At 34.6% G+C, this 18,863-nt stretch overlaps 2 protein-coding genes across 4 annotated transcripts in view; one reads left to right on the forward strand and one right to left on the reverse strand.

Moving 5' to 3' along the window:
- RPS27A (ribosomal protein S27a) overlaps positions 1–18,863 on the forward strand; it is a 488,879-nt gene that overhangs the window by 276,408 nt on the left and 193,608 nt on the right. The gene's annotated exons all lie outside the window — the stretch shown is intronic.
- Positions 1–18,863, reverse strand: part of RTN4 (reticulon 4) — an 80,868-nt gene that overhangs the window by 30,195 nt on the left and 31,810 nt on the right. Inside the window, exon 1 of one of the 3 annotated variants that reach the window (XM_012777821.2) lies at positions 4,025–4,322. The exons of the other annotated variants lie outside the window; for them this stretch is intronic. Coding sequence (XP_012633275.1) covers positions 4,025–4,058 — 34 coding nt within the window. The 5' untranslated portion in view covers positions 4,059–4,322. Of the gene's footprint in view, positions 1–4,024; positions 4,323–18,863 lie in introns of those variants that run through there. 3 annotated transcript variants of the gene reach the window in all.

The raw sequence follows: 18,863 nt of genomic DNA on the forward strand, positions 1-18,863 counted from the left end.
CTTGATTTAACTACATGGGTTTAGAATACTGTGGCCATTAAAATGATGTACAGTATTTAAAAAATAAAAAGATACTTCCCCATTTAATGGAGGAAAAAGATTACAGAAGAAAAGGTACCATATAACACCCACTAACCCACACACCCTATTAAAAATATACCCCCAAACCATTTTGTGTTAAGTGATAGTTTTATTCTAGCTTCTAAGTTTTCTACAACACACGCATCTGTACGTGAAGCACTACTAAACCAAGATCTAGAAGAAATATCTAATGAATGCCTAAATATTGGGTTTCAGCTAAGTTTAGAATTAAAAGCAGCAGCCTTCCTCCAGTCAGTAGGTCTGATTAATTGGCTAATGCCAGAGTTCCCTTCTCAGCCATTTTTTGTCATTCCCAAGGAGACGTAAGGCATTTCAAGCACCAAGATCCCTGCTCCTCTCTACTGACATGTCATTATATACATACATCTGTATTCACACACTCAGCAACCTTAAGCTTTCAAAGAAATTAAAAGTGGCTTATCACAAGTAAATATCAGGAAGCCCTACAAGAACCTCTGGAGGAAGTTATGCTTCAGAAATGGTCCAAAGCCAGTTTGTCTTGAGGTATAATTAAATTGAATTTTAATGGTAGAAACATTTCTCTCCCCATCCTACAGAAACTGCTCTCAAAGATCACTGATGGCACGTGAACTGCCACATCTAAAAAGCATTGGTAACAATAACAGGCCATGTTGTACCTACTCCTAAAATTTAACAGGATCCATGTTCTTTTCTCAATCTTCATATTAACCAGCTTCTCTATGGCATTTAATCATCCATTCCTTCTTGAAAATTCTCTCCCAGCCTAATATCAGTGAAACTACACTATCCTGCTTCTTTTACTGCTGACTATAACTTCCTCATCTTTCCTGGTGCCACATATCCCCTAACTTAGGTTTTAGGCTTTCCTATCTTAATCTTCAATTATTTCTATGCAAACCTCCTAACAATATTCATCTCCTTACTTTGCATTTGACTCCCAATTCTTTATCATTAAACCTGTCATTTCTCTAAGCCTCAGAGATATTCTATCATCACTTCAAATTGAAAGTGTTGAAAACCCAACTTTGCATCTTTTCTATCTACTTTAACTTTGTTCCTACTCATATAAAAGCACTATGGTTGCCAATGTTTCACTCAACTCCCTCCCTCACCCTCATCATGCCAAATGTCAAATATTCCTTCCTTGAGTTTCTCAAATCTGTCACTTCCTTTTTATCCCTATTTCAGGCCAAATTCAAGCCTATTACCTTTAAATCTAGGCACAAGTACAGTCATCCTCTCTGGTCTGCCTCTAGGTTCTTTTCCAACTTATCTCATACAATATCCTAGTTTTTCAAAACTGCTATAATTTATCACTCCTTACTTTAAAACTTCCACAGGCTTCTTATTTCTTTTATGATAAAATCCAAAACCCAACATCTTCTGCAATCTGGCCCAGGATATCTTTTCATAAAACCAGAGAACCTCAAAACCGGAACCCTAGAAATCATTCATATGAAGCTGAAAAAGGGTAAGTTTCTTACTCTGGCCAAATCAAAATATACCAAAACTGAGATTTAAAAACCTAAATCCATGTTTCCCAAATTTGCTCAATTATAACATGAACTACAGCAGGATGCTTAATATACAGATTGCCAGGCCCTATAAAATCTGATTTGGTAGGTCAGGATCTCAGCACTCTGTATTTTTAAGAAGCACTAGATGATTCTCATCTACAGATAACATTGAGGAAACCTGACCTATATCTCCCCAAATCTTCTATATTCTTTGACCACACCTATTAATCTTTCAACTATTGTCCTATATATTCTGTTCTATTCAGACAAGTTCTATTCACTCTCAATTATACCTTTTTAGTGGTTACATCATTCTCTCACCCCACACAAACCCCCAAGCCTGTATATTCCTTCCTGTTTTAAGCTCTTCAAAATGTTTAGATTATCTTATCAAAGTTTTCATGTAACTCCAATAATCAAATACTATATAAACTTCATTTGCCATTAAGTATCCTACAGAGGAACAGAAAATATGAAAAATATATAAAAAAAAATACAAATTACTAATATTGGCTTTAGCCTAAAAGATCAAATGTCTTTATTACAAGTTAATCAGCAAACAAACAGACAAAACCAATCACCTTTTAAAAAATACTGAAAAGGAAGAATGTAGTAGAAAATTATATGGGCCTAAATATATTTTTAAAATTTACATTAGATTATGTTCCTTCCTCTATTGTAACATTTTTTTAAATATGGAAATCTCATTCCATAGTAGCGGCAGCTTCTCAGTGATTCCCAATTTAAATGTTACCGTATAATCTACAACATTAACTCAACCACTGAATCTGAGAAATAGGTAAAGTTAGTCTTACTGACCAAAACAGCCAAAGACAAATAGTAAAAAATACTAGGCCATTCCACTTACATACAACTAAGGATTCCCCAGAGACATTCAAGAGTAAATCTGATTTTATATTTGGTGTCTAAAAATAATCAAACGAATCTCTGGTAAAATATGAACCACATTGGATCTTAATTTCTCCTCTCTCAAAATATCCCTAAATTACTTCAACAAATAAAGAATCTCAAGGTGTTATTAAATGGCCTATGATTTAAATTACTCAGATAGTGCCTTAATAGTTGCAAAATGGGCCCTGATACGATTTTTCATCTATTTTTAAAGCCTATATTTATTGTGCTGTTATCACTAGTATCATTTTTACTTAGCAAAAGCTACAGCATATCAATTCATCTTTCATTTTGTAATACTAATAGCTAGAAGGATGAAGAAATAGCAATCCTTGTCAAGTTCACATGTAAAGAAACCATAAAATTGAAAATCCAAAGCTATACTATTTTCTACTCTTTTTAAAGCTGCAACTTATAAAATCCTTCTTACATCTCAATACGAACTCAATCTTAAACTCACCTTTTCCCCACATCTTTACTGGACAAATTTTTAAAAGGATGTTGTAAGTTACTGTAATTATTAGTTCTACATATTGCTTTTAGAAACATTATCACCAACCCTGCTCTTGAAGGAAATAACATTTTTTTAAAATTATAAGACTTGAATGTAGCCAGAAAAAATTGCTTATATGGAATGTCTATTTAGGCTACTTAAAAATAGCTCTAATAATTTTTAAGACAATTTATTCTAAGTACTGAGATATATAGCCTACCAACCTTCTTTTTTTTTTTTAAAAAAAGGGCACGTTTAGACATCTACATAATAAAACATTTTAAAAATAGTCATTCCAGTTAGCATTTTACCACTTAGAGGCTTAAATTCTTACACAATGATCCACTGAGATTTGAAAGGATCTGGGCTTTCAAGGGGGAGGAAAAGGGATCAAAATTACTGATTGGTTATTACAAGGACAAAGGTTAGTGACTTAAATATAGACATGCACTTAAAACTACTGTGTAATTATACTGTGTATAATTTGAACAATTTCAAGATATACATAAATATAATCCAATCAAAAGGCAGTTGATAATAATTTTAAGGTTCAAGTCAGATTTCCGAAGAAGAAAAGAGGCTTATTGCAAAACGCAGTATCTTGCTACCTACAAACCTTTGGATAGAATTTCAACTACACCAAGTAAGCTTTTTATAAATTCTTAGTCACAGAAAATGTCATTATGAAATACAAGGTTTATCACACCAAAGTGACAAATAAATGAAATCTGTTAGATCTATATTGTTTACAATATACATGATTAAAGAATAAGGACCTCAACAACGATAGGACTGAAAATGCTAAACCAAATGCCAGTGAAACAGAACAGCATGACATTTTCTAGTATACAACCAAATATAAAAATACATAACACAGCTGTTTTAATCTGTTAGCTGCCTTACAGCTTTCATGGGTTTCACTTTCGATCCAAAATATATCTAAATTGGAAAGCTTATTCATAGAAAAATATTACTGTTCACATATAAAAACTAAGAAAAGATTAAAAAGCAGATATACCCTTATCCTTCCAATTTTTCTTCTGACCGTCCATCTCTTGTCACAATCCGCCCTCCAGCTGCAATTATCAATTATGCATACCAACAGAAAAGGTGTAACTGCAAAAATCTCCCTGAGACATGAAATATCCGTTTCCTCAACTGAAGTCTGCAGTCTCCTCTGCTGCACAACTGCAGCAAGGACTGAAGTCACCTGACGTCTTCTGGGTGTGGAGCAGTCTGACGCAGTGCAATCTGTAACTAGGCTACTAATACTCAGGCATTAATGCCTTCCTTCTATCTGTTGATTGTTCTAGTCATTTGCTTGTTGCTCGAACCAAATGGAGCTGAATTTGCAGGGGGAGGGATAGGCTACCAAAAGAAAGGAAAAGAGGGTTTGTTCTTACAACAAAACCAACCACTTAATATATCTGAAACAACTTAAAGCCATATGCAGTTTTTCTGTTCTTTCTTTTTTGAAAAACATATGGTTGAATTATGCTGTTGGTTTTCAGTTTAAAATTCTAAAATTAATGGTTACTCAGTAAGATAAAAATGACTGATCCAAACAACAATAATCACTTAAATTTCAAGCTTGGGAATAAACTTTCTCCTAACTTGATTAAGGTATTTTGGTATTTTGCACCCTTATCAGAGTATGAGCAGAAAATCACAGTCAAAATATTAATGTTTTTTGATATATTACTTCAATAGAAAAAAGTTTTCAATCTCAGCAATATAATCTTTTTAATCTTTTTCCTCTCTTATAATTATGGAAAACCAGAGACCTATAAATATACACTTAATCATCACCTGCTCCAACTCAATCTTTCAATAAATATTTATTAGATAGCATCACAGACACTATTAATAGATTCTTAGCTTGGGGAAAATATTCATGTGCTAATTATATCATTTGCCTTGCAAAAATTACATAAGAACAAATTTTACTAATATAAAAACAATTCTAGTTTTAGCATTTCTAAAATTTTTCAACTTTATAAAATTGGCATTCATTCCAGTGCAATGTCTTTACTAATGTTCCACAGTTTACCTGATGTTAATATATGCCTAAGAAAAGGCAATAAATAATGACAAATCAGCTAAAATATTTAAAAATGTATATGGCCAAAATATTTCAAGACATATAGCCAGCGACAATGAAATAGGGATGATATTTTCTGGAACTTACTGTAAAAAACTGTATGTACTGCAAAACTCTGCAAAATCCTTAATATGAGAAGTGGCCTGAAACCAATAACTCATTTCTTTCCCTATTCACCTAATTCTAAACATAAATAAAGGAAAGTAATTTTTAAAGAGAGTCCAGTATTTTCAGCTCAAGAGTTAATATTTAACTTTAAACTTTATTCACTGAACCCTTGCATAATGTGATATTTGAGTACCCTGTTACCAAGTCATATCATGGCCTGGAAATGTCTAGCCTCTTTGTGCAACAGTTTGGAGTCTCAAACTATTTAGTAAGTACAAAATACTTCCAGGATAGTATTTTCTAATAACAAATCCCTTAAAACTAAAGGCTGAAAAAACAGCATTAGAATAGAGTACTAATACAGCACCCCAACATTATTCTGAAGTCAGAGATGACTACATTAAGAGGAGAAAAAAGGTTTCTTGAAATAAAGGTATTGGTCATTTATACTACTCACATCTTCTGTGGTATCTGATGTGGTCTAACAATGAAAAAAAAAAGGTACGAGAGTGGCAAGAACATGTAATAATACATACTCATTATGATATTATTTTTAATACATATACATGTTTTCATCCACAGTTCCTGGCTCCTAATTCTCATAACCCTTGTTACAGTAAACAGAGCACCTCCCTCTGACCTTCTCCTACCCTCCCTTTCACTTACTTGCCCATTTGGCAGGACTCTAATCTGATTGTGGGTCATAAAACCCCCATTTCAGAGAAATACCCTGCAGGAAGGAATGCTGCACAGAGAGGCCAAGACGAATCAGAACAGACAGGACTTACTGGGTTTAGGTCACACCCTTTTTGTCCAATCACATTTCAACAGGGTTGTCCATGCTTCAATCATGGACAACCAATCAAATCTCCATAAAAGGCCCAAAGGACAGAGTTCAAAGAGCTTCCAGATATCTAAACACATGGAAGTTCTCCCACACCTCATCCTATGCATCTCTTCACCTATATCATTTATAATATCCTTTATAATAAACTGGTAAATGAAAGTAAGTGTTTCCCTGAGTTCTGTGAGCCACTCTATCAAATTAATTGAACCCAAAGAAGGAGTCCTGGGACCCCCAAACTTGTTACTGGTGGGAAGGGGGTGGTCTTATGGGACTGAACACTCAACCTACAGGATCTGACCCTGTTGCCAAGTAGTGTTGGAATTGGAGGACACCCAGTTGGTGTCTGCTACAGAACTGATTGTTCACTTGGCGGTGGAGAGAAGCCCTACCTTCTACATTTGGTCATAAAGTCTTCTGTGTTGATGACTGTGTTGGTGTGAGAGCAGAGAAAAAATGGTTCGAATGTTTTTCACAAACTCCCACTCATCTAAACATTAAACATACTAAATAGGCCGGGCGCTGTGGCTCACGCCTGTAATCCTAGCTCTTGGGAGGCCGGGTCGAGCGGATTGCTCAAGGTCAGGAGTTCAAAACCAGCCTGAGCAAGAGCGAGACCCCGTCTCTACTATAAATAGAAAGAAATTAATTGGCCAACTGATATATATATAAAAAAATTAGCCGGGCATGGTGGCGCATGCCTGTAGTCCCAGCTACCCGGGAGGCTGAGGCAGAAGGATCACTGGAGCCCAGGAGTTTGAGGTTGCTATGAGCTAGGCTGACGCCACGGCACTCACTCTAGCCTGGGCAACAAAGCGAGACTCTGTCTCAAAAAAAAAAAAAAAAAAACAAACAACATACTAAATAGCATCCATGGCAGATTAAAAGTTCCAAACAGGAGTCTTTAAGTTCAATAAGCATTTCTACCCTACATAACAATTGCTGATTCATTTTTACTGTATTTATAAATGTACAAGGAAAATTAGCTTGTGGGGAAAAAAAAAATCAACTTTTTGCCCATTTCTTTCTTAGAATGTTCTTCAACTAGAGTTGTTTTAAGTTTGATAAGCTAAGGGGAAAAAAGGCTTAAATTTGAAAAATTGATACGAGACAAAGTTTTTAAAAATGTAAAGCCATAGGGCTTTATTTTAAGGATCGTGAGTTACTATATGCAAACAGCTTTAGGAGAGTGCCTGACAAAAAGTAGGCACTATATAAGTGCTATTTACTATTATCATGGTAAAAATAACAGCCAGCCTATGAGGGAATAAGATATACAAGACACATCTAAGAAAGCTCATGTATTAAGTCATTTAATTCTCAGCAATAACCCAGTAACTTTTTAAATAGAACCGCCCCCCCACACACAAACAAATTATTGTCCTTGTTGCACATATATAGTTCTATTATTCTCCAGCTGACAAAAATTTATATATGCATAGTTTATTGGTCCTATACCACATTGAACTACAACTTAATGGGTCAAATAAATGAAGGACATAAATCTGTCAAAAATCTACCTTTGTTTTATTTTGTTTTCCTTCTAATCTTTAACATTTTGTTTAAAAAAAGTGAAAAATTCTTTCAGGTACAATTTTCCAATAGAGGGTACATATGTCCCAACTTGCAAAATGACATTCTGATTACTCAAGACGGGAACCTATTGTCCCATAAACGGAAAGGCTCCCAAAGGAGAGGCCACAGAAAACTCATTTATAATGCATGTAAATAAAAGTGTTGTCTGAATTCTAAACCCTGTTGCATATTATGTGTATGTGGAAAGGAGTGGATGGAAAGGAACGAAGTATTCTCCTTTGTCCTGACTTCAATATCAGACTTAACACAGAACTTTTGAAATAAACTGTTCAAATTTCCTATTTGGCAATTCCCCACTCCTCAGTGTCCATATTCTCAGTAGCCTCTTGCCCAAGCATTGTAAAACCAAAGATGAAAATCTCCCCAAGCATATCCCTAACTCCTTTCCAAAGGGTATTATGTTCTAAACTTACCTATACTGTTTCTCTTCTCACATCTCAAACTAAAACTCTTGTTTTCTTAGTGCAATTACCTCATATATAGGAAAATTATATGATTAAATCCATTACTATATGACAAAAAGACTCTCTCAGAAACAGTGTTTGTATGTATGTCAGAAACCGTATGTATTTTTTTTTGGCTTGTATGTGATAGGCAAGATTTCAGACAGTAGTTCTATTCTAGAACAAGCAGCAAGCAAGCAAGCTCTAAGTCCGCCTCAGCCAGCTCTTCTAAGATATTCCTTTCCCATTTCTTTCCTTCTACTTCTAAGCCCAAGAAAAACAAGTTTTTGTTTTCTTTACAATATTTAGAGATACAAGAGAAAGAAGGTGGGAAAGAAACAGTCGTTTGGGTCGAAAATACTATTTAAGTTAGAGATTACTTATACACTGTTTTTGATAGCTAAAATAATTATTTCACTTTCTAGCCATGGAGAATCTTCTTTTTAATAAAAAACAATTATAGTTACACAGTAGTTTTAAACTTATTTAAAAATTTAATTACCCTGAGTTACACAAAGGTATGAAATTAAAAATGTTTCACTACTGAAAGATGTTAAACAATTAAAAACCCTTACCATATGCTGTGATATAATGCCCTCTATGGACTAAATTACAGTACTTCAACTACTGAATTAAATCTCAAGAAATGGAAAAAGACTAGTGTAGAAAAACCAATGACAATACAAGTTAATGGTAAAGTCTATAAACAATTTCACATAGGCTGCTAAAAATAAATGCTAAAATCCATAGAGAAAGAAACTGAAAGTGATACTATTCAATGAAAACTAAAGTGATACTATTCAATGAAAACTAGATCCCAAAGCATCTTTAAATTCAGAAGTCAAAAATTAATAGTCATTAGGCTCTGAACAGATCTTTTTAAACATTAATGTTTTCTTTATTTTCTTTTTTGAGACAGAGTATCACTCTGTTGCCCGGACTAGAGTGCCATGACATCAGCCAAGCTCATGGCTACCTCAAACTCCTGGGCTCAAGGGATCCTTCTGCCCAGCCTCAGCCTCCTGAGTAGCTGGGACTACAGGCATGTGCCACCATGCCCGGCTAATTTTTTCTATTTTTGGTAGAGATGGGGTCTCACTCTTGCTCAGGCTGGTCTCGAACTCCTGAGCTCAAATGATCCACCCGCCTTGGCCTCCCAGAGTGCTAGGATTACAGGAGTGAGCCACTGCGCCCAACCTAAACGTTAATGTTTTCATTGACGTACACAGGTTCAAGAGAATCTTTAAGGTCATTTCATAATGTTTATAATAACAGCATGATTCATATTTGATTCACTATAAGATGTCAACATTCAAAATTGTTAATAAAATCATTTTTAAAGTCATTTGTCAGTGTGAAACATATCCACAGCTCACTAAATTTCTCTCTCCAACTGAATTTATTCTATATGGCCAATTATAGATCATCCCATAGACCTGATTTTGTATCTACAACACTAGATGGCACCAATACCCATCGTCTACAGTTGATTGCCCAATCTACAAGGGCAGTCTGGCAAAGGCTATGCTCTCAATTTTCTGGGTCTTCCATAGGACAGTTAGTTACCTGGCACTAGGCAACTAGACTGGAGTATATGACTGGAATAGGAAAGCAACTCAACCACCAAAAAGGCATGCGGGATAAAATAATCTCTAACCAGAATCCAAAATTAAATTTAAATAGATCAGAATTAAATGTAAAAATAAAACTATAATTAAGTACCTTAAAACTTTCCTTTGTGAAAACTAAAATATCCACTAAACTATAAATAAAAATCTATTAGAAAACTAAGGGAAAATTGTAACATAAGAGTTTATATCCTTTATAAAAAGAACTCTCATAAAATCAGAAAAAAATGAACACCTACATTTAAAAATGGGCAAAGAGTATGAACAAGCAAATCACAAAATACAAATAGCTAACATGTTCACATTCACTGGTAATCAAAGATCAAAATAGCAAGATACCACTTGCACCTATCAAACTGATAAAGGTTTTCTAAAAATACCACATACAGACTGTCTGGAAGAATAATTAAAGAATAAGTCATTGTCGGTAAATCTGAGAAGGAGCACTAAGTGGCTAGGAAACAGAGAGAGGAAGTATTACTATCATTATACTTTCTGAATTTTGCATAATGTAGAAATATTATCTATTCCAAGAAAATAATATCAATTATTGGTGATAATGGGAAATGGATATTTTCTTACTCTGTTATGCGGTAAAAATTAGTGCAACTTTTCTGCCGGCCAGTTTTTGTTGAAACTCTTTAAAATGCTCATACTCATTGACCCAGGTTTTATTTCTAGTAATTTATGGCAAACAATTCAGAGATATGCTACATTCGATCTTATCCAAAAGGCAGAGGAGTGAATTCAGAGATACGTAAAACCTATTTAAACATAAAGAGGTTAATAACAACAACAGTATTATTTATAAGTAAAAAAGTCAGGAATAATCTAAGGGTCCAACAACAGCAAAGTGACTGGTGAAATTATAATATATCATACTAAGGAATGTTAAACATTAAAAAAAAATCAACGAGCAATAGAATAATAATAATAAAGACACAGAAATGTCTGCATTGTATGAGATATTGCTAAATTTTCTAAAAAGCTTATGAACACTATATAGAATGATTCCAATTTCATGAAACAGTTTTATTACATTCATAAAAATACACATATGCATTGAAAATAGACTAGAATAATATATTCTAAAATAATAATGATTATGTTCGGGCAATACAATTACAAATTTTATCTCAATGTTTTTATGTATTTCTCAAATTTGTACAGTGAGCATGTATTATACTTCAGACTGCTCCACAAACTGATTCACCAATAGGTCGCAAGTCCTTGGGAAAAATTCTTACTACTAAAATTATTGAAGTTCAAATAGGTTAAAACATTTGCCAAAGGCCATGCAGCTAAATAGTAAAAATGCCAGGATTAGAACTCAGGTCTATAAAATACCCAAAATTAAATCCGTATAACCATATCATATTTAGTGGTATCTTTTATGGTACATATTTATTTTCAATCTGTATTGCACATAGTAAGCACTAAATAAATTCTCACTAATTAAATAATGTCACTTAAAAAAATAAATACAATTATTTCCTTTATTAACAATACTCAGGTTCTAATTTAGCTAGCTACATTGTACATTTACTAGCAGCCTTCTAGTTAAAGGTATTCCTAACTCTATTTGTTAAACATTTTAATTTTTCAGAGTACTTAAAGTTCTTAACTTGCATCAGATTAACTGCTTACCATAATAAAGTCCAACTAAAAACTGTAAGTATTCTAAATATATGTGCTCACTAAAAATATATTTTAACCAAAATATTAACCCTTAGTACCTATAATACTAAAGTATCATAAATAAAATAAGAAGGCTCAAAGGCTATCTACTAAATTTTTTAAATTAATATAAGAAAAAATATCAAAAGAATGATTTCATTCATGAATATATTTAAGTATATGTAAGTTTATAAAGAATATTTTTTTAATTCTTTACCTAGATAAATGGGCCCTTTTAATGTGAGTTCTTTTATTATGGCAATATTACTTGCTTAATTCTGGATATCACATAGTTTAAGAATAATGAACAAATAATCAACTTGTGATTGGTTTATACTTTACTCACCAATAGTTCCAACAAGTCAGAAAGACACAATCTATATTTTGATTATGAACTGAAAATATTCTGCACATTAGTGACAAATCAAGCAACCAACAAACATACATTAAGCAATCACTATGATGAAATCAAGATCTCAGTGGTTTGGATGGGAGACGTCAGCATCCCACATTAGATGGCCTACCTACCAACAACATAAATAGACAATAGTTGTCTACCACAACAGGTTTATTCAGTGTCCACATGGAGGCAACAGAATGTTACCCTAATTCTGATATCCCTACATATGGAAAAACACATAAGGAAATATAAATGGCAACCAACTTTCTTGACTTTTTCAAAATGTGTTACATTGCTTAATCGTCCAACATAACAGATATGTGATAAAAAGCACCAGTCTGCTAAAGTTAGGACAATAACTGCTCATTCCAAAATGGGGAAATAACTGAGGAAGGGGTCAAAACCTGGGATGGCATCACAAGTTCTTCATCTGCTGAAAATATTAATAAGATCATCCTTATGGAATCAGATAACAACTAATACAAATAAGAAGTCTGACATACAGTAGATCAAAATTATTATGCTTACCATGTTTCCCCAAAAATATGACCTACCCATAAAATAAACCCTAGCAGGATTTCTAAGCATTTGCACAATATAAGCTCTATCCTGAAAATAAGACCTAGTGGTGGCCATGGCTAATGCAGCACATCTGCACAACCTATGCATTTCCTCATGGAGTGGTAAAGACGACCAGCAGCCCTTCTCATCTGCCCCATGAGAACTCTACTGCTCGACATGAGAGATTGGGGCCAATGGTTCTAAAAAAAAATAGAGTCACAAGAAATTCAGGATGGAGTTTGGAGAGTTATGGCGATGTTCCAGAAGACGACAACTATATTTGAATAAATGTAGATTGTTCTACCATACTTAAAAAAAAATAACACATCCCCTGAAAATAAGCCCTAGGTTATCTTCTTGAGGAAAAATAAATATAAGACCCTGTCTTATTTTCAGGGAAACACGGTATTACATAATTTGCTATGTAACCTTGAGAAAGTTACTTAACATCATTAGATTTATGTTTTATCGTCTATAAAATACTTCCTTCTTTCAGAGGATGAAATGAAATGAAGATGTGAAAGTGCTTGGTGCTTAGATTTTCCATAAATGGTGGTCTTCCCTTTCTAGGTAAAATGAGAAGAATTCAGCTTCTTTTCTCAGTCTTTTAAAATTCTCAATTATAAAATCTTCTAAATGGGGAGGGGAAAAAAAACTTGAAACAAATGAACCTGACTGTATTTGAAATGACTATTATAACCAAACTGAAGGTGGGGGAAGAAACAAGGAAGAGTAGGAGGAAATAACTAATCTAAGTAACTTGTGAATAACGTATTTGACTATATACATTTAATCTTATGCAGGGTTGCAGGGTGGGGGTTTGCAAACAAATCCTGAGCTCTTTTATCAAGTTAATTTATTATAGTGACATGAGAAAAGCACCTACAACTATTTTAGATGTATTAAAGGATTGAACAAATGAATACATGTATTGGTGGTGTTAGGAACCAGGGTTCTCACTATTAGAACAGAAAAATATGCAATGAGGAAAAAAGAATGAACCCTGTGGAAATGGATTAGAATTGGAGGTACTTGTGTGAACTCATCATTTCTAAAATACGTATGTCTATATGTGTGTTTATTTGTATGTCTGTATGAATATACACATTTCCTAGCTCTGTCCACTGAAAGAGCTAAAATGCAAATACGCCCACAGTAGCAATGAACACAACTAGCATCCAGCTCTTGATCTTTAATATCTCACTACTATGAAAATGATCTCTCATTTTATACTAAAAGAAATCAGGGATACTTGGAGAAATGGAAGATTCCAGGGCTGGAGCAGAGTAGGCATAAAATAAGACTACAATATTATTATGTTAGGCTAGGAAGTACAAAATGCTCCCCTCCCAGCCCCCAAAAAAGAAAGCTGCATGTCTTTGAGCCTATTTGAAGAGACCCTCCAAATATGGAGCAATTTACCGAAATAATTAAGTTCAGTAATGAATTATAAACCACTGGGAGAAAAAACAGAAAGTCATGGATCCATACTGATAATTAATTAATGCCCTAATGCAAAAGAAGGACTCTTGCTTCGAGGAGAATGCTGAGGGATAATTGAAAACTGTGAACAGAATGCTGGAGTTGAAAAATAATTTTGTAACCACCACATGAAGATTTGATCAAGTAAGAATCATCAATGGATACTAAACCTAGGGGGGCTGATTTTGATGGATTTTTTTTTGAGACAGTCTCACTTTGTTGCCCAGGCTAGAGTGAGTGCCATGGCGTCAGCCTAGCTCACAGCACCCTCAGACTCCTGGGCTCAAGCAATCCTACTGCCTCAGCCTCCCAGAGTAGCTGGAACTACAGGCATGCACCACCATGCCCGGCTAATTTTTTTCTATATATATTAGTTGGCCAATTAATTTCTTTCTATTTATAGTAGACAGGGGTCTCGCTCTTGCTCAGGCTGGTTTCGAACTCCTGACCTTGAGCAATCCGCTTCCCTCGGCTTCCCAGAATGCTAGGATTACAGGCGTGAGCCACCTCGCCCGGCCTGATTTTGATGGATTTTGAGTGGGATATTTGCATGATCTAGAAATGTCATTCCTAAGACTCCTTATCAGTTGCTAGGGAGAAAGAAAGATATTAGTAATTATTATACAATGAGGAAATCAAGGACCATCTTGACCAGATTGTCAAAATTAACCTCACCAATGAAGGAGTAATGAATAGTAAATAGCTCCAAATGTGGTACTATAAGAGAGATACTACATCACCTACACAGTATTTTGACCATGAATCCATTAGCCTCAAACTAATCACTAAGAAACATCTGACAAATCCAAAATGAGAAATGATCTATTAAAAAAGCGGAAAAGGGAGGGCCCTATGTTTTTCAAAACTGTTATTGTAACAAATGATAAACACTAGAAATGGGAAGTCCTAGTGGGGGAATTAGGCAAGAGAAATAAATGAATGGCATCCAAACTAGAAAGGAGAAAGTCAAGCTGTCCCTGTTCGCAGAGGACATAATCTTATTTTTCATAAAAACCTAAAGATTCTACCCAAAAACTCTTAGAACTGGTAAATTTAACAAAGTTCCAGTATACACAATCAATATACCAAAATCAGTAGCATTTCCACGCATGAACAAACTAGCTGAAAAAGACATCAAAAAAATAATTTCATTTATAGCATCTTCAAAAAAAAATCTAGGAATATATTTAACCAAGAAGGTGAAAGATCTCTATAAGGAAAACTACAAAACACTGATGAAAGAAATTAAAAAGGATATGAATACAAGCAAATGGAAAGACATCCCAAACTCATGGATCAGAAGACTATTATTAAAATGACCATACTACTCAATCTATAGATTCAATGCAATCCCTACCAAATACCAATGACATTCTTCACAGAAATAGGAAAAAAAAAAAAATCCTAAGATTCATATGGAACAAAAGACCTCCAACAGGCAAAACAATGATTAGCAAAAAGAAAAAACTTGGAAGCATCACACTACAAAGCTGTAGTGACCAACACAACATGGTACTAGCATAAAAATAGACAAATAAAACAATGGAACAGAGAACCCAGAGATTAATCCTCATTATCTATAGCCAAATGATTTTTGAAAAAGATGTCAAGAAAACTCATTGGGGAAAGGACAGTTTCTTTAATAAATGGTGCTAGGAAAACCAGGTAGCCATAAGCAGAAGAATAAAACTAGATGCCCACCTCTCACCCTATACAAAAATTAACTCAAATGAATCAAACACGTAAGTGTAAGATCTGAAACAATAAAACTACTAGAAGAAAACATAGGCCAGGTGTGGTGGTTCACGTCTGTAATCCTAGCACTCTGGGAGGCCGAGGTGGGAGGATCGATCAGGTAGGGAAAACACTTTAGGACATTGATCTGGGAAAAGATTATATGAGTAAGACCTCAAAAGCTGAGGAAACAAAAGCAAAAATTTTAAAATAAGATTATATCAAACTAAAAAGCTTCTGCACAGCAAAGAAAACAGAGTGAAAAGACAACCTACAGAATGGGATAAAATTCATCCAGCAGGGAATATCCAGAATATACAATGAACTCAAACATCAATAGCAAAAAAATAAACAATCTGATTTAAAAATGGGCAAATGATCTGAACATTTTTCATATACAAAAAAAATATGTATGGCCAACAAATATATTTTAAAATGCTCAACATCACTAATCACTAGGGAACTGCAAATCAAAAACAAAATGAGGTATCATCTCTCCCAGGTGTAGAGGGCCATTACCAAAATGACAAAAAATAACAAATGCTGGAGAGGGCGCACAGAAAAGGAAACTCTATACACCACTGGTGGGAATGTAAACTACTATAAACACTATGGAGAACAGAATGTAGGTTCCTCAAAAAACTACAAATAGATGATCCATCAATCCCACTCCAGAGCATTCATCCAGAGGAAAGGAATCTGCACCTCTATGTTTTTTGCAACACTCAAAAAAAGTTGATCTCACAGAAGTAAAAAAAGAACAGTGGATACCAGAGGCTGGGAAAGGTGGGGATAGGGATATGAAGAGATTTGTTGAAGGATACAAAATTACAGATAGATAGGAGGAATAACCGCTAAAGTTCTATACTACTAAAGGATAGCTATAGTTAACAATCATATATAGGCCAGGCGCGGTGGCTCATGCCTGTAATCCCAGCACTCTGGGAGACTGAGGCGGGTGGATCATTTGAGCTCAGGAGTTCGAGACCAGCCTGAGCAAGAGTGAAACCCCGTCTCTACTAAAAAAATAGAAAGAAATTAGCTGGACAACTGAAAATATATAGAAAAAATTAGCCGGGCATGGTGGCACATGCCTGTAGTCCCAGCTACTTGGGATGCTGAGGCAGATGGATTGCTTGAGCCCAGGAGTTTGAGGTTGCTGTGAGCTAGGCTGACACCATGGCACTCACTCTAGCCTGGGCAACAGAGTGAGACTCTGTCTTAAAAAAGAAAGGAGGAAAGGAAGGGGGGAAAGGAAGGAGGGAGAGAAGGAAGGGGGACGGAAGGAAGGGGGGAGGGAAGGAAGGAAGGAAAGAAAACAATCATATATAGTTTCGAATGGCTAGAAGAATATTGAATGTTCCCAACATTAAAAAATGATAAATGTTTGAGATAATGGATATGTTAACTACCCTGATCTGATCACTATACATTATATGTATCAAAACATCACTATGTGCTCCATAAATAAGTACAATCACTATGTATCAACTTAAAAGCATTTTTTAAAGATTGGAAATGTTCCAGATTAAAGTGCCAAAACAACCATGACAACTAAACACAATACCTGGCCCTAAACTGGATCTCGTACTAGACAGGGGAAATATGCTATAAAGGGAATTATTAGGTCAACTAACAAAATTGGTATACAGATGGTAGATCTTAAAAAAGCATTCTATCAGTGTAGTTTATGAAGTTAATAGCCATACTGACATTATGAAGTATTTAAGATAAAAGGCCAGAATGTATATAACTTATTCCCAAATGGTTTAGTAAAAACAAAGATGTGTTTACGTGTTCATATTCAGTTATCTATAGAAAGAGAGATCACAAATGATAAAGCAAATGGAGTAAAACATTAATAGGTGAGCTGAGATGAAGGGTATAACACATTCTTCATACTATTTTTATTTTTCCAACTTTGTTTTTAAAGTTTGAAGTTATTTCCATATAAAAAGTTAACTTTAAAAAAGCAATTAAATTTTTTTTTTTTTTTTTTTTGAGACAGAGTCTCACTTTGTTGTCCAGGCTAGAGTGAGTGCCGTGGCATCAGCCTAGCTCACAGCAACCTCAAACTCCTGGGCTCAAGCGATCCTCCTGCCTCAGCCTCCCAAGTAGCTGGGACTACAGGCATGCGCCACCATGCCCGGCTAATTTTTTTTTATATATATATCAGTTGGCCAATTAATTTCTTTCTATTTATAGTAGAGACGGGGTCTCGCTCTTGCTCAGGCTGGTTTTGAACTCCTGACCTTGAGCAATCCGCCCACCTCGGCCTCCCAAGAGCTAGGATTACAGGCGTGAGCCACAGCGCCCGGCCAAAAAAAAAAAGCAATTAATTTTAAAACACAGCACATCCTAAATGATACCATGGGTTTGTTTTCATTTTGCTTAATTCTAATCAGAGAAAATTTAACAACTAATGTATCATTAACCCCTCTTCTAGCATAGAGTGATTTTTCAGTTCTGAATAAACCTATATGTTTCTTTGCTCTTGGTCACACATGGCCAGTTCACAAATCCATCTATGTGCCTAGCTACAAGTAATAGGTTTACCTACTGACCATACTATCCACCAAAACAGGATCTGGAAAACTTTTTGTCATATTTATAAAAATTAACAGGTTTGTGCGTTCTAGTCACATTTGCTGTCTGTAACTTTCATAGGATCATCTTTTCCATGAAGAATATCCCAAAGGAGATAGCCTTTTTTCTTCTTTAACATGTGCTGGTAGCCGCCTACTAGTAATCATTACACACTCATACCTCTACACTGTCATTCCTGTGCCAAACTGAGACTCTCATGCATCATCTGACAAAACATTTCAATTGTCTTGTGGTAGTCCTGCCTGTCAGTTAACTATTGTTTTCAGAAGTTTCACCATTTTGGCCTACATATAGAATAAATGTATGCAAGTATTAGAATATTTTACCTTATACCTTTGTTACTGTATATTTTAAGTGAGTAGAAAACTGAAAAATTAAAATGCCAATACTAATAATATATTTTTTAAACAAAAATGAAAAACTGGGTACCCAAAGCATAAGTCTTTAGCCACAGACTTTTTAATTAAAAACATGTATGAAATGCTGGGTCTAGATCATGAAAAACTGCCTCTACATAAAAAGGTACTAAAAGAACAAAATAGACTCAATGCTAATAATGATGGATTGAGAAAAAAAAAATCAGCATTTACATTCCAATATTAAAAATACAGTTTGTCACAAACTCCTTTACCAAAGGAGGAAGACTGTTATTCATTAATTTTCTTGACAAATTTTA

This window comes from Microcebus murinus, chromosome 3, assembly GCF_040939455.1.
Source record: "Microcebus murinus isolate Inina chromosome 3, M.murinus_Inina_mat1.0, whole genome shotgun sequence".
NCBI lineage: Eukaryota > Metazoa > Chordata > Mammalia > Primates > Cheirogaleidae > Microcebus > Microcebus murinus.